We start from the raw sequence: 20,873 nt of genomic DNA on the forward strand, positions 1-20,873 counted from the left end.
GAACAGACGCCAATTGGAGATACAACGGAGTTGGAACAAGAGGAATCCAATTGTGTGGCCTGCCAACGTCTGGATAGTGCGGACAATATGGTCCAGTGTGACCGATGCGACGGATGGCGGCACTATACATGCGCCGGGGTGGATGCGAGTGTGATGAACCGGTCATGGGTGTGCGGTGATTGCACCTCCATGCAAGAGGATGCCATTTCATTGAAGAGCGGTTCCAGTCGTGCCAGTGCAGCGTCGGCGCTTTCCGTCTGTATGAGCCAGCTGGTGGAAAGGCAGCAGCTAGAACGAAAACGTGCGGAAATAGAGCTGCAACGCCGCCATCTTGATGAGCAACAAAAACTCATCGACAAAGTGTTGGAAGGAGAAGAAAATGGCAGCCATCGCAGTGGTGTTTCAGCGCGCAGTGCTACCAATGAAGCGGCTTCACCTACTTCAAGTAAGCGTCTTTCTACTCCACTTCCCCCCGGTGCCCCACTAGCATCATCTGTTCGTCGTTCGGTACCGGCGCCGGGTACACCCAGATCGGTAGCGCCACCGATGGTAACCATTCCCCTAGCAGTGTTGAAGCCGTCTGCGTCTCAGTCACCACAGGGAACGAAATCTGAGGATGCATTGTTGGAACTCAGGAACCGAGTGGAGCAATGCGAAAGGCGAGCAAAACCGACACACGAACAGCTATCAGCACTACAAACACAGTTGGAACTGTGCCGCAACCTACTTGAGGGATTTCAATCCAGTGCGGAAATGTGCGAACGAGTCGGACAACCGGAAGCAAGCAGTACAGTGACGGAGCAGCTACCAAAGCCAGCGGCAAGCCAGCCGCGCATGGAGAAGCAGACCGGCGCCATTCCCAAGGCGGGCCGAACGTTAGCAACTGTCCCGGAGGACGAACGAATTCGGTCTAAAAATGGTTCCGAAGCTGAAGCAGTAGGTGGAATCGACCCAATGAATCGTCGCTGGCCTGTGAGGGAACCGGTAAGCCATACTAGTTTGGCAGCGGTAAGTCAAACAATCGCAGCAACGGAAAGCAATCCAAGCTATATGGAACCCCCAGGTAAGCGTCAAGCCTTGAGTAATTATTCAATAAATGCAAACGAATACACCTCTCAATATTGCCCCACGACCAATATGTATGAAATTTCCCGTGAACAGTCGCGAAATTTCGCGCATCCGGGAAATATTAAAATGCCTCCTGAAGTTCCCCGCGAGCAGCAGCAAGTTTTTCACGCGCGCCCGGGTGTAACACAAATACTAACTCTGCCCAAGAGTCAATATAAGAATAAAACCGATGAACGAATGCGTGATTCCCCCACATACCCGGTTGAATTCAATAAATTTCCTCTGCCCCCTCGTCTGTCAGAAAATGTGTATCAAGACCAAGTGATTCCCCCTCGAGCTCCAGGAGGTCCAACGCAGCAGCAGCTAGCAGCACGGCAGTCCCTGGCTAAGGAACTTCCCCGATTCTCTGGAGACCCAGCGGATTGGCCGATCTTTATTTCAAGCTATCGATACACAACAGAAGCCTGCGGCTTTTCGGATGGTGAGAACATGCTTCGCCTGCAACGATGTTTGTCTGGTTCTGCGCTTGAAACAGTACGTAGTCGGCTGGTGTTACCAGCAGCGGTGCCCCAAGTGATCGAGACACTTCGTATGCGATTTGGACGTCCTGAGTTGCTGATCAACGCTCTGCTACGCAAGGTGCGAGACATCCCAGCACCACGGTCCGACAGATTGGAAGGTCTCATCGATTTCGGGATGGCGGTGCAAGCGTTATGCGACCACATCGAAGCGGCGAACGAACGCGCTCATTTATCGAATCCTTCACTACTACAGGAACTCGTTGCGAAGCTTCCCGCAGATCAAAGGATGATGTGGGCAGGATATAAGCGAAGTTTTCAAGTCGTCGATTTAAAAACCTTTGGCGATTACATGACGTCGGTGGTGCAGGACGCGTCGAGCGTAGTAACCTTCGAACCTGAGTCCAGAAGGAACAACCCATGCGATCGTCCGAAGAACAAAGCGTTCGTGAACACTCACGCGATGGAAGGAGCAGTCAGTTCTGTACGGTCAATAAATGTGCCAACCGGCGCAGCGAAACAGTTTGACTGCGCACACTGCAGCAAAACTGGTCATCGAGTGCGCGAGTGTATTGCATTTAAAGCGTTGCACGTCGACGACCGCTGGAGAAGAGTCCGAGCTTTAGGTCTTTGTCAGAATTGTCTATTCAGCCATGGACGCAGGGCGTGTCGGATTCGTAGTAGCTGTGACATCGAGGGTTGTCAGTTCCGCCATCATCCACTGCTTCACTCTCTACGTGGGCCTCCAAAGGCTCCAGCATCGAATGCATTAGTGGCGGAGAATCACACCCACCGTCTTCTGACTTCGTCGACGCTGTTTCGGATAATTCCCGTGATCCTACATGGAAGCGACGTCTCGATTGATACCTTTGCATTCTTGGACGAGGGATCAGATCTGACACTAATGGAACATGATCTGGCTGTATCGTTGGGTCTGAAAGGTAGCCCTCAGCCTTTGTGTCTACGCTGGACGGGAAACACTTCCCGCATGGAAAAGGAATCGCAACGCATCACTTTCGAGATCGCAGGTGAAGGACAGCACAAACGGCACAATATAGTGAACGCAAGAACGGTTCAATGTCTCAATCTGCCGAGTCAGAGTTTCCAGGTGGAAGAAGCAGCGACAAAACACGCGCACCTTAGGGGGATTCCGGTTAGCAGCTACCATAACGCAAAGCCTAAGATCCTCATAGGAATCGACAACCTACGACTTGCGCTACCACTTAAAGTAAGAGAGGGCGATGGTACCGGTCCGATAGCTGCGAGAACCAGATTGGGCTGGTGTGTCTACGGCCAGCGAGAAAGCGGTGACACCGAAGCTTATAATTTCCACGTAAGCAGATGCGATTGCGACGAAGAACTTCACGATACGGTGAAGCAGTTTTTTGCCATCGAAGAAGCAGGCGTGCACCCGTCAAACATTCCAATGTCTAAGGAAGAACAACGAGCGCTAACCATCCTGGAAACTACAACCCGACGAGTAGAGAACCGTTTCGAAACGGGTTTGTTGTGGAAAGAAGACAATGTAGAATTCCCGAACAGCTACACGATGGCGGTACGTCGTCTAGAATGTCTCGAACGCAGAATGGATCGCGATCCGCTGCTAAAAGAGAACCTCCATCGACAGATGTGCGAATACGAGGCAAAAGGTTACGCGCACAGGGCTACGAAAGCGGAGATAGATGCAGCGGACCCAAGAAGGGTATGGTACCTCCCGATGGGAGCGGTAATAAACCCTAAGAAACCAGGAAAGATCCGAGTTATTTGGGATGCAGCCGCCAAAGTCGATGGAATCTCACTTAACAGCGCTCTTCTCAAAGGTCCGGATCAACTCTCGTCACTTCCAGCCGTGCTATTCCGCTTTCGACAGTATGGGGTGGCGGTCAGCTCGGATATTCAGGAAATGTTCCACCAAATTCGTATCCGAGAGGAAGATAAGAATTCCCAGCGCTTCTTGTGGCGCGCTTGTCCATCGGAGAAACCTACGATCTACTTGATGGATGTCGCTACCTTCGGGAGCACCTGTTCACCAGCTTCGGCACAATTCGTCAAAAATCGGAACGCAGTACAGCACGCTGAACTGTTTCCTGAGGCATCGAAAGCGATCGTCCACGATCACTACGTTGACGATTACCTGTCGAGTTTCGGATCCGTAGAAGAGGCGACAAAGGTAGCAAACGACGTGCGATACATTCACGGACAAGGAGGCTTCAAATTGCACAACTGGCGATCAAATAGCGGCACGGTCCTCGAGCAACTGGGCGAAGTACCAGATGGAACTGAGAAGCAACTGAACCTGATCGACGGGTCGACAACCGAGAGAGTGCTCGGTATGCTTTGGAGCCCATCATCCGATGAACTGAGTTTCTCTACTCAAATGAGCGACGAGGTACAAACACTGATTCGCATGGCAACCCGACCGACGAAGAGGCAGATTCTACGTTGCGTCATGACGTTGTTTGATCCACTGGGGTTACTCTCGCCGTTTATCATCCACGGAAAGGTCTTGATCCAGGACCTGTGGCGCGAAGGCACGGATTGGGACGAACAAGTAGGCGATTTAGTCTATGCGAAGTGGCAGAGGTGGATCGAGATGATCAACCATATCGCAAAGATCCGAATTCCCAGATGTTACTTCCCCAACGCCACGAGAAGGACCTACCTCAGGGCTGAAATGCATGTGTTTGTCGACGCAAGCGAAGTAGCTTATTCGTGCGTTATCTACTTACGCACCTTCAACGAACACGGTAAACCACAGTGCAGCTTAGTAGCGGCAAAATCAAAGGTCGCCCCCCTGAAACCGTGGTCTATTCCCAGGCTGGAACTGCAGGCGTGTGTACTGGGCGTACGGTGGTCAAAATTTGTCAAGGAAAACCTCGGCGTCCCAGTTTCCAAGACGGTTTTCTGGACCGATTCCAGAACGGCGCTATCCTGGATTAATGCCGACCCTCGAAACTATCGACAGTTCGTGTCCTGTAGAGTAGGTGAGATACTTGAGCATACTTCGGTAAGCGACTGGAGATGGGTGCCTTCCAAATCCAATCCAGCGGACGAAGCAACGAAATGGGGTAGTGGACCGTACTTCAACCACGACAGCAAGTGGTTCCAAGGACCGCATTTCCTGAATCTCCTGGAAGCAGATTGGACCTGTCGCAAAGAACCGGTGATGGTTACCGTGGAAGAAATGCGTGTATCGACACTACATCACAGTTCGTTTGAACCAACGATCGATTTCGACCGATTCTCTTCCTGGGACAGGTTGCAACGTGCGACCGCATACGTTCTCCGTTTTCTGCACAATGCATCGAAGAAACAGCCACGATATAGTGGACAGCTACAACAGTCGGAACTGAAGGCTGCTGAAGAAGTCATCTTCAAGTTGGTGCAACGTGAACAATACCCGGACGAAGTTGCAGCGCTGTCAAACAAAGCGCCCAATGAGACCGGTCAAGAAGTCATCGGGAAAAACAGTTGCATCTACCAAATGATGCCGAAGCTGGACGAGAAGGGTTTGCTACGTGAACAGGGTCGAATCGCGGCAGTTAAGAACGTCGCCTACAACGTGCGCCATCCCGTGATTCTACCGAGAAGGCATCGCGTCACGGAACTTCTGGTGCATCGATTCCACCGCAACTTTCGCCATGGCAATGCTGAAACGGTCGTTAACGAAGTTCGACAATTGTACGCTATCCCGAGGCTTCGATTGGTGGTCAAGAAAGTGGGCAGAGAATGCCCGTCCTGCAAAATACGGCGAACCATACCAATGATCCCTCCAATGGCACCACTGCCATCTGCCCGCTTAGCCCATCACGAGCGAGCTTTCACCTACACAGGGGTGGATTATTTCGGACCATTGCTGGTGAAGTTGGGGCGATCCAATGTAAAGCGATGGGTCGCACTGTTCACCTGCCTAACGATTCGTGCCGTACACCTAGAAATCGCCTACACACTATCAACAGAGTCCTGTATTTCGTGCGTCCGCCGATTCGTTGGACGGCGCGGGCCACCTGCCGAGTTTTTCAGCGACAACGGAACGAATTTCCAAGGAGCCGATCGAGTACTGCAGCACCAGATAAGCCAGGGACTGTCCGCAACGTTTACCAGTGCAAACACGAAGTGGAACTTCATACCACCAGGAGCGCCACACATGGGCGGAGCGTGGGAACGCCTAGTACAGTCCGTTAAAGCTGCAATGAAAGAAGCGTATTCCGAGGGGAAGCTTGACGACGAGGGGTTGCAGACGTTGGTCGTGGAGGCTGAAAGTGTCGTGAACTCAAGGCCTCTGACGTATCTGCCATTGGAGAGCGAGGAGACCGAGGCCCTCACCCCGAACCACTTCCTGTTGTTAAGTTCGAATGGGATGAAGCAAATGAACGACGAAGATGAAGGACCGAGACAGTTCAGCGAATCAGTTCGGTGTCGAATCCTGGGGGATTCCTGGGAGCACATCCAGCATCAGCTAGATGTATTCTGGGGGCGCTGGTTGGTGGAATATCTGCCGGTGATCCGCCGACAACCGAAATGGTTCAGCGAGACACCATCATTGAAACCAGGCGACCTGGTAATGGTCGCGGAGCCGACGAGACGGAGTGGCTGGGAGCGAGGGCGAATAGTTTGCCTGAAGAAGCATGCGGACGGCAGAAATCGACGAGCGGTCGTGAAGATAGGCGACAAGACTTGTATTCGACCGGTGACGCGGTTGGCTTTGCTCGACGTCAAGGAGAGTGGAGCTCCGGCGGACTCCGGACTACACCCGGGGGAGACTGTCAACGCAGAAACCGTCGAGCTGGCAACACTGCCTGACAAAGGCAACGCGTCCGCTTCAAAAGCAACACAACAGTGAAGCGCCGCGTCAGTGGGTGACAGACGTCATTTGATGACAGTGGAGATACGTCACCGAACTGTCAACGGCAAGACCGCGTGTTCTCGTAATCGGTCTATTCCACATTAGCCGTGAACGAGAACAGGACTGAACTAGCAAAGTGCTGAAAATTAAACAAATTGAAAATTTTAGTATTAAAGTGAAGAAAAGTAAAGATAGTAAAGAGTGAAAGCGAGGTTAGGAGTAAAGTATAGAATTAGATAGAAGTGAGTTAACTGTGCTAGAAGGAAAGTAAGTAAGCAGCTAAGAAAGAAGAAATATTTTTAATTATTGAAATCTAATTTAACCCCTTTAGCTCGCGGACGAAGCTAACCGCTATCTAGGGCGGAGAAAAGGAATAGCCCACCAAATTGTAAGGTACATTTACAATATAAATACGCTCACTAATTCCGAATTATAATTACAGTTGAAGCTAATTAAAATCATTACGCTGTCAAAACGGCCTTTTTCCTTCGCCCTACAACCTCGACAGTTTGCTTTGATTTCAGTGGGTAAACAAAGTTGTTCGCTGTCATTTTTCCTCCCCGCAGTCTGCTGCATGCTTACCTCACTCCTCATCTAGTTACTACCGAAGACGAATCACCTTAGAACTCTAATCACCTTGGTCAAGAGCTTCTAGATGGTGGAAATAAAAACTCGGAATTGTCCTACCAGGCGGCACTAGTGCGAATGCAAATGTTCAATTATTATCAAAATCATTCTTTATCTCAATCACGAGAATACGTAGAGGGGTAGTTCGTGTGAACTGTTGGTCGTCAAACGGTGAGATAACATAGTCTTCACTAAAGGGTTTGGAATGACAAGGTGATGCCATGTTTCGTTTGAAATTTCAATTCAGCTGTAGAAGCTTATAGCTGAGTTCGGATTCAGGAGCGAGCATGTCGTAATCTCTTTAGTTCTCAAAAGTCTCCCATCTCATGCCTCCACGCGAGTCTAAGTCTATTGATGATATTTGGTCCTTAGACCGGCGACGACTGGGTGCTATAAGCCTTCTGCCGATAGTAGCAGAATGAAAGGATGCGAACAGATCTGATCAAGGACACACTACCGTAAAAATGAATATCTGATCGGAAATCAGCCGCAACAAGACTTTAATCTGACTAGTATCGCGGGTCAATACGTCGAACTTCGTCGCGTCTGTTTTTATGAATCTAATTTCAAGTTCCGTTATTGCTAACCAGCCCGTGTATCAGGTTAACAATTCTTTGTATTTCTTTTCAATGGTCGTTATGATCGCTAGTATACGTGTATTTTACAAATCATCCGATACGTAAAATAGGAAATACATACCTTGATTTATAATACCTCGCGCTATCATAACTCTTTGTATGTATAACGTGTTATCACTTGGTAGTTTTCAACCAAATAAATATACCGTAGAGAAGAAGTAGCGAATTCTGTCTAAATACTGTTGCAATAAATAGGGATCCGGCCCATTACGCAGATAAGATTAGCTTTTCTAGGCAATACTCCCACGGTCGGCTGTGTGGAGTTCAAATTGCTTTTGTTTAGGGAACATAAGATACTCTCGGTAGCCGGCTGCCCAGAGTTTAAAAAGACCCAAAAACTAAGCAAGATCTTTTCTTTTTCGAGTGATCGTGTACTCGAAGACTAACTAAACAACTACCTAATAAAATATGCTTTACAGGTCGCATTGCTTACTTGGAACGTCGACCTCATACCCTTCCAAACTACCAATTCCGCGGCACCTATTGAAGAGTCTGAAGAATCGTCGTCCTTTCGTTAAGTAGTTGGAGCATCAACAACACTTACCGTCTACCTTATCCTTTATCCTTCCCCATGAACGATGGAGATGGGGGCGGCCGGCAATGATGGCTATCATGCTGTCGAGGCTTTAATAGCGGCGGATTGGTATGAATTCCTACTTATCATTTCCTAAGCAACTCTTATTAGATAATCAGCAGTCAAACATGAAGTCAGTGTGCAATCCGCCAAAATCATCGTCCCAACGCAACGCAACGTTAGGCACGAAAGTAAGTCGTGAGTCTAACATAGTTCAAATACATTACAGATTAGACATTTGAGGATTTTGTTGACAAGTTTCAGAGTGATTGCACCTTCCCAGAAAATGAGAAACGTAAAAACAATTTTTTGAGATCTTCGAGACCAACAAATTAGCTACGTTGTCATTTTCCAAGCGATTTTGCTACGGCTCTGAAATGAAGAAGGTTAGACCTTTCCAGTGATATGCTGTGTTATGATGTTAGAAATATTTTGCGGTGTTAGGACAAAAATGTGAAAATAACTGTCATTTTTCGATTTTTTTTCATATAAATATTGAGTAATTTACATATTTTGTAAATCACTCAATATTTTTGTAAATGAGCATCTTTGTTATTACTGATAATTTAGCGATTTTAGAGGTATCTATCTCGCATCTAAAGGTCGGCTATTCATCAAAATCGGTTGAAAAGGGCCAGAATTTTTCAATTTTCCCCAAATTAGAAACATGCTCTCATGCACTCTTAAGGGGTTAGTGTGGCACACTGTAATTCTGAGATTATATATTTGGTTATTTTTTCCAATTTTAAAATCAAATTTTACACACATACTTTTCAATGTATATGCAATCGAGTAACAAAGCCATTTTTTAAATTTTTATATGAGACCGTCCCCTTAAAAGTTCATGCGAGCTAGGGTTCACGGTAGTTAAATGAAAGGTGTCTTGTTATGCCGTTCCTCCTTTTCATGATATATTTTATCATTTTACCTGTAAACGGAACATCTCTATCGTCAATTGCATCCAAAGTAAAGGCAACATATGGCTAAATGACTCTAGTGCGTAGTAGTGCGAAACTCGCTCTATTCGTTAACTCAGATACTCATAATATTTACAACATTATGCAATAAATCAAACCAGGGAGAACCATCGTTGAGCAGCAACATTGATCCTCAAACTTGCCAAAACGACCACCGAGGAACGAAAACATTACCGACAATCTTCTTCTCGCGTGTAGCAAATGCGAATGGTAAACGAAAGAAAACACTTGTAACCCGAATATGTGTATGCTATAGTTATTATGCAGCCCACATAAGTAACTACCGGCTCAAGTGCGGGCGTTGACAAATTTACTGCTCCTGATTTTCGGCTCACTGGCGCCGGGAACTCTGAGAAAACCGAGAAGCGGTGTCCTTTTTTCGATTCAAATAGTAGTCTTCTCGACAGAAAGCGAACAATGGGATAAAGAGAACAGCGCATTATATGTGTATGAGGAAAAGGGTAACCGAGCAGAGGAGGTAAAGGATGGTTGAAGGATGGTTTTACAACAAGTTCAAGTGTAGTTTTAATCGTACGTCATTGTAAACATCGAAGGGATATGTTATACCTAATTTGAGTAACAAAATTAGAACACCCAAACTCAACTAGTTTGACCGGAATGCAGACAGTCATTGATTATTTAATAGCTGATTATTTAATTATTTAATCGTTGCCTTTTTTTTGAAAATAACAATGAAATTGCGAAATTATATGAGGAAGCTTGTTACAAAAGTGTTGGTATTAATATAAGTCTGCAGGCTCATCAAGCTTCTAGAGCATGGTCTATATTTAGGAATATTATATTTTATGTAATTATAAAAACATCATTCAATATTAAGGGAATAGTAAGGGAAGCGGTTTTGATTGAAACGGTATCCGTTGCTAGGAAAACATTGTCAGAATGAGCTGTCAGTGCATTTGTTGTGCTTATGTTTTACTCTACCCAGCGCGACATTCTAATCGAAAAATTGCAATAACAGTCATTACCGCCCTTCCCAAGCTTGGTTAGACGTAGAGTTATGTCTTACAGGGCTTCGATGTACACGTAACGCCAAATGCATTCCAGATCTATTTTGTTAAAACATGATTTTTTTTTATACTTGTGAATCTTATCTTTTTTCAAAGTTTTTTAACCATAATAAAACTCGACAAAGGCTTATAGTTTGAGAGAACCGAAGGTTGTATTACCTGTACACAGTTTCAACGGGGTTCTACTGTACTGACCGAAACATTTTCTCTTTTTCATCAAAACACATTCATCAAAACACATTCTCATCACATCATTCAAACTGAGTAACTAAATATAGCACCTATGATGCAGCCATTCTGGTCAGCTAACTTGACACAATCAGGATGAAGCCATATTCTAAAAATAGAACCGGTGGGCGTGGCCTGAGCACTTCGCTGGAGAGGATACGATCGAGAGACAAACGCGAGAGCAAAAAAACGAAAATGTGTGTTGGTTTGGCTACTAATGCGCTGATTGCATAAATTGTATCTAACTCCTCCCGTAAAAGCAAATTTGCAATTGAAACTTGTAATTGCATACAAAATTATCCCGAATACATGTTGATTGATCGTAAATTTCCATCTCTTGAAATACTTTCATAATATTCGAAGCACCACCGAGTGGATGAACCGTTTGATAGATCGTGGCTTGTACGAAAAAATAACAGAGAGAGAAATATCTTGTTACTGTTCAAACTTGTCAGCAAGGGGAGTAAAACTTTTTTTTCCTTTCGACAATACGGCCAATAGGAAACCGTTTTGGAATTTTGTGGAAAAGCGAAACCAGTCCAATCGAGCACGGGAAACGCTGGAAAATTAGTCTGTTTGGAGAACTTGCGCGGTTAGTTTGTGGTTTGAATTTCAAGTACTGTTCGAGTGTGTTGTGGATATTGTTCTGGACTTATCAAAATTTATGTTTAAGGAGTTCCCGGGACATTACAATGTTTACGTGTTTTGAAGTTTGTGTCTAAGCGAAAAATAGTTCCAAAGTGTGAACGAAACTGATTATTTGATTTCACGCGAAGTAAATAACTACTTTGTGTCTTACCCGAAGTGCGCAGATGTACAACAAAATGTCCAGTTTTGACTCATCGGATGGCGAAATTTGCCAACCGGTTTGTGAAACAGGAGAATATTATGAATCAACCAACCATTATTACACTCAGTTGTATCCAGCAGATTCTCAAAACGCAGGTTTGTTGAAATCAGTCCTAATTCTTAAACTCGATTCTTATATGACCTAACTTCGATGTTTATGGGCTGGAAATTTGCATTCAGCATATGCAAAGCATTTTTACGTCGTGAAAGTTGAATTTGTAGCTATAAACACCCTCCGGAATTTTGTGTTTTTCTTCTATGATCGTATTTTTTGTAGTTCATGGTTCCTAGTATATTCGTCACAACTTACCATCCGTGCTCGTAGAATAATTCAGAAAATTATAAACGATTATTCATGGACTCGTGAACTGGTTCTCGATTAATAGTACATTGTTTACGATCTATCTATGCAATTACAGAAATCGTGTTTATATAAACCAAAAACCAACTTAATCCACCTAACAGTGAGATGAGACATATCTTACGCATATTCTGCAAACTAATGTTGAATCATTCATTAGTTTGCAGTTTTTAGCCCTGCACGAATAAAACCTCGAATAAACTGAATAAATTATAGAAAATCGATAAAACGAACAAAAAAAATAACGCAAAAAATGAAAAATAAAAGGTTTTCAAATTCATAAAATGAATAGAATGATTAATATAAATCAAATTAATAAAATACATAAATCAAATTAGAATAGCTCATTAAATGAAAAATTAGGCAATATTTAAAAATAGTTATAAAATAATAGAATAAATTAAATTTACTCAAACTAACAAATTGATTGAAATAAATAAGTGGAATGACTGATCATGAAACGAATAAAAATAAAGCAATGAACAAAATGAATCAATTTATTCAAATTAATCAATTGAATGAAATGAATCAAATCAATCAAATGAATGAAAAGAAACAAGTGAATCAAATCTATCAAATGGACCGAATGAGTTTAATGAATCCAGTGAATACAATTAATGAAATGGGTAAAATGATTGGAATGAATGAAAAGAAAAAAATCAATAAAATTAAAAATAAATGAATTTAATAAAATGAACAAATAAATCAAACGAATCAAATAAACAAAACGAATAGAATTGATAAAATGAATAAAAAGAGCAGAACAATATGAATTTTTTAAAATGAAAAATTAAAGTTATAAATTAATACAAAAAATAAATTGTGCAAATAAATAATTTGAATGAAATGAAGAAAATTAAAAAAATAGTCGGATTATTCAAATGAAGAAACTGAATAACGAAAAGAATGCATAGAATGGAAACAGTGACTAAAATAAGTTAAATAAGTGATATGAAAACAATATTCATATCACGCATGAAAAAAATAAACTAATTAGAGTAAATCTAATGAATAAAGCGAATAAAATAGATAAAATGAACCCAAATGAATAAAAGAATGCCGAATAAAATAAATAATGAGAATGCAATGATCATCTACTTAAAATTAGTCAAATATTCAAAATGAATAAAACAAGACGAATGAAATTCATGAAATGGAGAAACTGAACAAATTGACTAGAATGAAATTAAAAACCATTCTTGAATAAAGTAAATTAATAAACCGGATCGTACGAATTTGAGAACTATTGTATCAGAAAGTTATGAACTGTTTTTGAAAATCCCATTATCTGAAAATGGCTTATTAATATACAATGAACTTTCTAGGGTTTTCATTCTTTTTTGTGGGACCTTTTCATTTTCGTTCTTGTTCCCCTGACGGCGTCGTTAAGATTATCTGGTGTTTCTACTTTATTGTTGCAGCGAAATTATTTATCAGGAACTTGGAACGTTCAATTTGTTTTGGAATTCAAAGTTTTCTTTTTGGTCACATTCCCGAAAAAAAGATTTCATTTAGTTTGATAGTTCAGAATACGTAAATACGGGCAATTCAAAATAGTAAAGTGAGACAAGGTCACATGTGCTTACAAATCCCTTAAACAGAGAGCGACAGAGGGAGAATGCGATTCGTGAATGAGACAGGTAGATATTTCAAAGTTTTCATTTGCATTGAAGTAAATGGTGTCAAGCTATCCTATGTCGATAGTATACAAAATCCGTGCATTCAGTTGATAACAATGCAGTCTCTTTCCAGTCGTCCTTATAGCTTGCGAATTGTTTCATTCGGGGTTCTCGTTCAGAAAATATGGATAAATGAGCCCTATACAAACAAATACTATGAAAAAGAAATGGATCAAATTTTCAGGATAAGTATTTAATTTGTTGAAAATGCAAGTGGCCATTTCAAGTGTCACTGGACATAAAAACTGCTTTTGATGGATGGACATGCTTGAAATTGCAAGTCTTAATTTTCTGCAAAAAAATATGTTTCTAGTTACAGGGTACCTTCGAGTTCATTTGTTGCTACACAGTGTGTATGGCAAAAATGTAGTCAGATCAAACGTGTACAGAACTACGCCTCTCTACTAATTGAGACTGCCATAGAAACATCAATTGAATTGTACTCAGTATAAAGCAAAAACGGACAACGATAAGTTAAAAGAAACGTTGTTCTCGCATCCCCAATCGAGAGTGGGGTCTTTGAAAGATTTCTTTTCCCGAACCTAATTCGTGGATATTTTTGGGCTTTGATGACCTGTATAACCTTAATCTGACAAAAGAAGCCAAATTTTCGCTAGAATTTTGGGATTCGTTTCTCACTGTTGAACGCAACGCCCTAAACGATAAATACATGAATTTGCATTTGAAGAAAACTAACATATCGGATTTTAACAATCTAGCTTATTAGAAAGGAATTTAATAAGCTTTCAATTTCTATGTAGTTTGTGGTAGCTTTGTACGAAAGTTATTTGCTTAAAACATGTTTTGTTTCGAAAAAATCACCCATATCTCAGAAAGAAAACAACATATCGAAAAACAAAAATAATAGTGTCAAACGTTTGACCTTTCATTTTGAAACTTTCATTAAAATCGGTTCAGCGATTACTGAGATAATTACATGACATTATTGTACATACATACATTGTCCCAATTTGTCGAGCTGAGTCTATTGGTATATGAGACTCGACCCTCCGGGCCTCGGAAAATGTATTCAAAATTTGAGCGAATCCTATTCATTTCATTTGTAAGAAATGTAAGTATGAACAAGAATCATAACAAAAATATGACCAGGGAACAACCACAGTAATCAAATATTCCAATGTAATGCCACGTATATTTTAGTCACGAATCAGTTTTTTGAAAACACAAATAGTTAATTTTTCATAATTTCAGGAACTTGTTCACGATTTACGTAAATCGCAGAGTTCGATTTATGAGCGGATTCTTTACGTGTTTAAAATAACGACAATTCTATCCTCTGAAAAACCCAAAAAATGTTTCAAAATCGCCCAACACAGTTCCAATAATGAGCGCCTGTTAAACGATTTATAGGACGTCGCCCAACGTTAGTCCAACGAAGGACTTGAATTGAACTATTTTGAAACATCGATTTCTTCGGGGTCGGGGATAATGCCTGACGGCTTTCATGTTTATCATTCTATGCAAACATATAAAATATCGAAAATTCATAAATAATCTTCGGTTTCCACTTGAGTCAATAGTCAAACTTCACTTTTGGAGAAAATTGTAAACAAACCGTGTTTGTTCTAATACAGTTAACAGCAAAATGAAAGAGAAACGGCGGATGATTGGCAAGTAACGGTTTTCTCCAAATTTTCCTCCATGTGAATTTTGACACTTGGCTTATTATGCCCTAAGCCAATGTTTGTTAAGAGTTATCATCCGTGTTTTTTCGTAAAATAATGAATTGAATGGGGTAATGAGCCTATTTTCGTCCAGTTTCTATTATAGCCCTACCCATTTGAAGCATCTGCCAACTTAGATCAACAACATCAACACATCTCGATAAACATATGATTACGGCTTAAAAGCCAACTGTCAAAATTCTCTTTTGGGGTTTTCGATTGATTGACACCGGTGTAGTGGAGTGCACTGAAACTGCACCTTTTTTTGCACTTTCTTGCAGAAGTGCAGAAAACTGGGTATGTTCCATTGACACTTCTGCTAGAAAGTGCAAAACCAGTGCAATCCACTACACCGGTGTCAATCAATCGAAAATCCCATTTGAAAAGAAATTCCGGACAAACCGTTACTCGCCAATCACAGATGTTGGTAGTAAACAAAAGGGAAAAGTTTTCTCTTTCATTAACTGCTGTGAACTATGTTCGACCAGTAACAGTTTGTCCGGAATTTCCTTTCAAAGAGAATTTTGACAGTTGGCTTTTAAGCCGTAATCATATGTTTGTCGAGACATTATCTCAAATGGCGTCATTATTGGAGCATTCGAATCGAGTTTTCATTGCGCTCAAACTGAAGTATTTTGCTATTCTCAGGGCATTTTTGTTGTTATATTGGCTCCTAGGAAGGAAGCAAAGATACTGATGCCAATCGATATGCACTCCACCGAATATAGGCCGCGTGATTAATGCAATAAACCAGTAGGGCTAAAATACTCCCACATATTAATTTCACAATTATTTTGTTTCTTTCTAAAGTTTATATTACTCTTTAATTCACTTAATTGTATCGAAGCATCGGTGGTTCAGTGGTAGAATGCTCGCCTGCCACGCGGGCGGCCCGGGTTCGATTCCCGGCCGATGCAGATACGCTTTTTTTGCAGGATCTTTTGTCAGTAATCATACTCGGCGTTTCAATTCGTAAAACGTTTTCTAGTGTTACACAGTCACTTTTTATACACAATATTTTAAATATTTTATTAGAATATACTGTTAGCTGTACCGTTCGTCGGCTGGAATATAATGATAAATTTTATTTTTAAACATTTTGTGTCCTTCTACCTTTGTGTCCTACAATACCTTCTTTAATGTTGAACATACGCGCGTGCGATTCTGATACCGAATAAAACAAACACGCGAAACTTTATTGGGTTGCTCGAAATTTATGGGATTTTCGATTGATTGACACCGGTGTAGTGGATTGCACTGGTTTTGCACTTTCTAGCAGAAGTGTCAATGGAACATACCCAGTTTTCTGCACTTCTGCTAGAAAGTGCAAAACCGGTGCAGTTTCAGTGCACTCCACTACACCGGTGTCAATCAATCGAAAACCCCATTAGTAACACACATAGGGTGGATGTACCAATAGTCGCATACTTTTGCTAAAAATCGATGAATAGACCTATGGGCAATATTAATACATTAAACCCTTTTTGGGGAGAAGCGCCCCTCTAAGAACGGTTGGTTTCAAGATTGTCAAATGAAGGACGTTCGTTGGACCAATTTGGACAACGTCCAAATAACCGTTCAACAAGCGTCCATAGTTGGACCCGTGTTGAACGATTTTGAAACAATTTTTTGGACGTCTCAGTGGGGCGTGATATGTATATGGATTTTGTGCAGTAGGATAAGATGTGACACTAACTTGTACGGTGAGTTCCAGGTTTTTTATGCAAAAGGCGTAGAAAACGGTCGCATATGTATTGCTATTGAGTTTTACAAGAAGACGATGATTATTATCGAAGTTCATGTTGGATGATTGTTGGTGGATTGTTTAGAAGTTAGTTGAGTAAGTGTGTGTGAAATGACTTGCATAGAACTCTATTGTTTCTACCCTACCATTTCGGTACGGTACCGTGTCTCCTTAGTTAACCGGATCGTCATGTGCAACTCGCCCAGGTTAAAATGCAGCTTCAGTGCACCTTTCAGCCCGTTCACAGTCCTGATATCATCCTGGTCTATACACATAATCACTGTCTAAGGGCTTAAGGTTTTAACTTCTGCCTTTTCACCCAGTGATGTGGTAAAACTCTTGTATAATTGAGCTGTTAATCGTGGGGTCCTCCTGCAACTCGAGTATATGTATGTAATTGTGTATATGTATGTATACATGTCTTAAAATGCGTATATGTATGTAGGTATTTGTATATGTATGTCTGTATGAATGTATATGTATATTTTTTATGTATACATGTGTGTATCTATGTATGTATATATGCACAGAAAAATATTTTGTAATTTTAATTTTAATAAAGTATGAGTTAATAAATGAAAAAAAGCTAATTTTATATATCCCATTGACAAAATTCTTATTATTAAACCTAATTGTCTTAAAGTAGATAAAGCAATAATTTTTTTAAAATCAAATTCAAAATTAGCTCCTAATCCAGCCATAAATATTGTTAAACCAGAAATTAATAATAAAATTTGACTAATTTTTCTATCAATAATTAATAAACTAAAACGAATTAATAAACAAACTCCAGCTGTTACTAAAGTTGATGAATGAACTAATGCTGATACAGGAGTAGGAGCTGCTATAGCTGCAGGTAATCAAGAAGAAAAATTTTTTATTTTAATTTTTTATTTTCATGCACATATTTGGAGCATGAATATAAATGTAAAATTACGTTCCACCACAAATTGTCGTGCTTTCTTCAACGAATTTCATTATAGTTTTACACGTTGATTGAAGATTACAGTTACATTAAACGGGATACCAATGCACTTTAGTGTATTTTTAATCCAATATTGCTGTAAAATAAATGACATGTAATATTACACGAACGAAAGTGTAAAATCATATGCTTTTTGTTGCTCCCATTGAGTGCATCGAATTCAACTTAATTGTCAATCAAATTTTTGATTCAAGCTTTGTATGTTTACATTCATATTGATTTACATGTCGTTTAAATTTCATTATTTTTTGGTGTGTGTGTGTGTGTGTGTGTGTGTGTGTGTGTGTATTATATTTGTATAAAAAAAGTCCAACTGACAATTTGTCTTAATGAACTATACTAAACTAAGGTAAACTAAACATAATTAAAATAGTGACAATACACGACGACGAAACTGCGAAGAGTTCATGACGAAGTCAAAAATTTCAGCAAACTCGTTGAAGCGACGACTCATTGCTAAAATTGGACTATTGGTAGCGTAGTTAGTGCTGCGCATTTCAGAATGCAGCAGGGCTCGAGGGCGAAGAGAACGGGTAGGCGCGTAGAGGTTGATTTGCGCTAGTAGCTCCGGATCATCATATTCAGCCAGCAGAATCTTTGACACGAAGGTAGCTTGCGCTGCATGTCTCCGGCGTGTTAAAGTATTAAGTCCTAAAAGACGACAACGGTCCTCGTACGGTGGCAGGTTTAATGGATCGTTCGACGGCAATTCACGTAACGCATATCGTATGAATTTACGCTGGACTGCTTCGATCCTAAGGCTCCACGTAGCTTGATACGGGCACCAAACGACGTTTGCAAATTCCAACTGCGGGCGCACCAATGAGCAATAAAGAGCCTTGAAGCATAGAGGATCCCGAAATTCGTTGGATATTTTGAAAATAAATCCCAGCAAACAATTGGCTCTGTCGATGGTCGCTGAGACGTGAAGAGTATACGTTAGCTTATCATCAAGAATGACTCCTAGATCCTTCACGTGGTCAACGCGTTGTAGTAGAGTTCCTGCGATGTTATAGTTGAAGGTAACCATATTTCTCGTTCGATAATAGCTGATGACAAAACATTTTGCAACGCTAAGGACCATCATGTTTCTTACACACCAGCTATAAAAGGTGTCAATAAGATGCTGTAGCTCACGGCAATCGGCTTCATTCCGTATAACAAGAAAAAATTTTAAGTCGTCGGCAAAAAACAGCTTTCCTCCACGGCTTAGAACGAAAACCGCATCGTTCACGAACAGTGAAAAAAGTAGTGGACCTAGCGTACTACCTTGAGGAACTCCGGAACTGTTGAAAAAGGATTCTGAAACAATATCGCCAATTTGAACAACGATTTCACGGTGCACAAGGTAGGATCGAAGCCAATGGCAGAATCTAGTAGAACACCCTAGCTTATCAAGCTTTGTTATCAGTATCTCATGATTAACTCTATCAAAAGCTGCCTTTAGATCAGTGTAAATAGTATCCACCTGCAATTTCTTAGACATTTGTTCCGTGCAAAATGACGTAAAGCAGACGAGATTCGTCTCGACTGAACGTCCTGGGAAAAATCCGTGCTGAGATATACTAATGTAGTGTCGACAAGCAGAAAATAACGCCTCGTTGATAATTGATTCAAAAACTTTAGATTCGACTCCTAGCGAAGTGATTCCGCGATAGTTCGCTATGTTGCGTTTGTCACCTTTCTTGAATACCGGGAACATAACTGAGCATTTCCAATCCTCAGGAAACGTTTGCTGCTGAAGCGATAGGTTAAAAATATATGCAAGTGGTGTTACAAGTAAGTCCGAACATTTTTTCAATACAGTTGAAGGTATAGCACTGAGGCCGGGTGCATAAGATGACTTGGTTTTCCGAATTGCAGATATAACCATTTGTTCAGAGACAGTAAACACATCCAAATCAACAGCACAAGCAGAAACGTCACGAGAAGCATTTTCGAGTTCGATTGCGGTTGGCGAGTCAGTTGAAAAAACACTCGAGAAGAATCTGGCAAACAGCGTACATTTCGCCACAGTTGTCGTAGTTTCTTCGCCGTCGTAAAGCATCCTTGATGGAAGTCCAGTTTCTTTTCGCTTCGTGTTGACAAATGACCAAAAGCCCTTCGGGTTTCGGCGTAGATTATATGTGTGTATATGTACATATAAATGTTCAAAAAATGGTTGCATTATACACGGGATTGTTTTGTAGTGCTCATATATAATCTATTAATGTGAAAAACTGATATTTCTGGATAGAAGTCAGATCTTCCTCCAATTACAGCCCCTTGGAGATCTCGAATGGAACAACTTACACAAGTCCAACAGGCAGTGACACCAGACTAAGAGAAACGAAAGTGCTGAGGAAAACACGGAGTCTATCGGTTCTTTTTTATTATTTCCCCTTTTCTTTCTTAAATAAGCAGGAATTCAAGAAATGTGGATGAGAGTCAAAGGAGACATGAATGCGAGATAGAAATGAAGGTAGAAAATTACAAAAATGGTAAGTTTTTTAGTACACATGTGTTATGTTATATATACAAATTGAACCAATATACTAAATACGCGTCGATTTCCTGCTTAAATGGAATCGAAAGTCTTACTGTAATGTTACAATCCAATTGATACAAACATTACAGTAAGGCGGGGCTAGTTGATGGAACGATGACCTCGGAACATGTCTGGCACTGTACACGAAATGGGTCATCGGAAAGTAAATTGAGCTAACACCTTCCTAATTCCGTGAATCAAGTTATTTGCATGAATGTTTAAATACATGCAAACATCTTTTTTCTGTAAATTACTACCAGCTAGTGGGAGATAGGAGGGTTAACACACACACACACACACACACACACACATCAAGAGAAATCTTTCAATCCCTACTTCATTGGAAAAATATATCGATGGTTTAATAACCAATTTATGTATTCAAAACCGCTTGTGCCACTATAAGAACACATGTACCAATAGTGGTGCAATCGCTAATTTCGGTTCCTATAGGGATCTTTAGGGGTGTGCGGGTTAAGGCATATTCTGATGCAGATTAGTACCGTGAGTTAATATCTCAGTCCTTTTTCAATTTTTTG

General features: G+C 41.2%; 2 protein-coding genes and 1 non-coding gene across 4 annotated transcripts in view; all 3 read left to right on the plus strand.

Annotated features, from left to right (window-relative positions):
- The first annotated feature begins 5,353 nt into the window (after positions 1–5,353).
- On the plus strand, positions 5,354–6,938 carry LOC131677642 (uncharacterized). 2 transcript variants are annotated; one of them, XM_058957539.1, is made up of 3 exons: positions 5,354–6,699; positions 6,764–6,820; positions 6,875–6,938. In XM_058957539.1, the coding sequence occupies exon 1, from the start codon at positions 5,362–5,364 to the stop codon at positions 6,427–6,429; it is 1,068 nt and encodes a 355-aa protein (XP_058813522.1). In that variant the 5' UTR covers positions 5,354–5,361; the 3' UTR covers positions 6,430–6,699; positions 6,764–6,820; positions 6,875–6,938. The 2 variants fall into 2 exon arrangements, with proteins under 2 accessions (XP_058813522.1, XP_058813521.1); XM_058957538.1 differs by having other exon boundaries at positions 6,764–6,932.
- Positions 6,939–10,974: 4,036 nt separating this feature from the next.
- Positions 10,975–20,873, plus strand: part of LOC131677643 (basic helix-loop-helix transcription factor amos) — a 34,768-nt gene continuing 24,869 nt past the window's right edge. Inside the window, exon 1 of the mRNA XM_058957540.1 lies at positions 10,975–11,449. Within this exon, the coding sequence (XP_058813523.1) occupies positions 11,317–11,449 (133 nt within the window). The 5' untranslated portion in view covers positions 10,975–11,316. The remainder of the gene's footprint in view (positions 11,450–20,873) is intronic.
- Positions 15,925–15,995, plus strand: Trnag-gcc (transfer RNA glycine (anticodon GCC)). Its single transcript has one exon. It is a non-coding gene; the product is annotated as a tRNA-Gly (tRNA).

The sequence above is a fragment of the Topomyia yanbarensis genome, chromosome 1 (genome assembly GCF_030247195.1).
Source record: "Topomyia yanbarensis strain Yona2022 chromosome 1, ASM3024719v1, whole genome shotgun sequence".
In the NCBI taxonomy this organism is placed as follows: Eukaryota; Metazoa; Arthropoda; class Insecta; order Diptera; family Culicidae; genus Topomyia; species Topomyia yanbarensis.

Excerpts from the sequence above, each read along its gene's own strand:
- LOC131677642 (XM_058957539.1), top strand. The coding sequence starts at position 5,362 with ATGGCACCACTGCCATCTGCCCGCTTAGCCCATCACGAGCGAGCTTTC.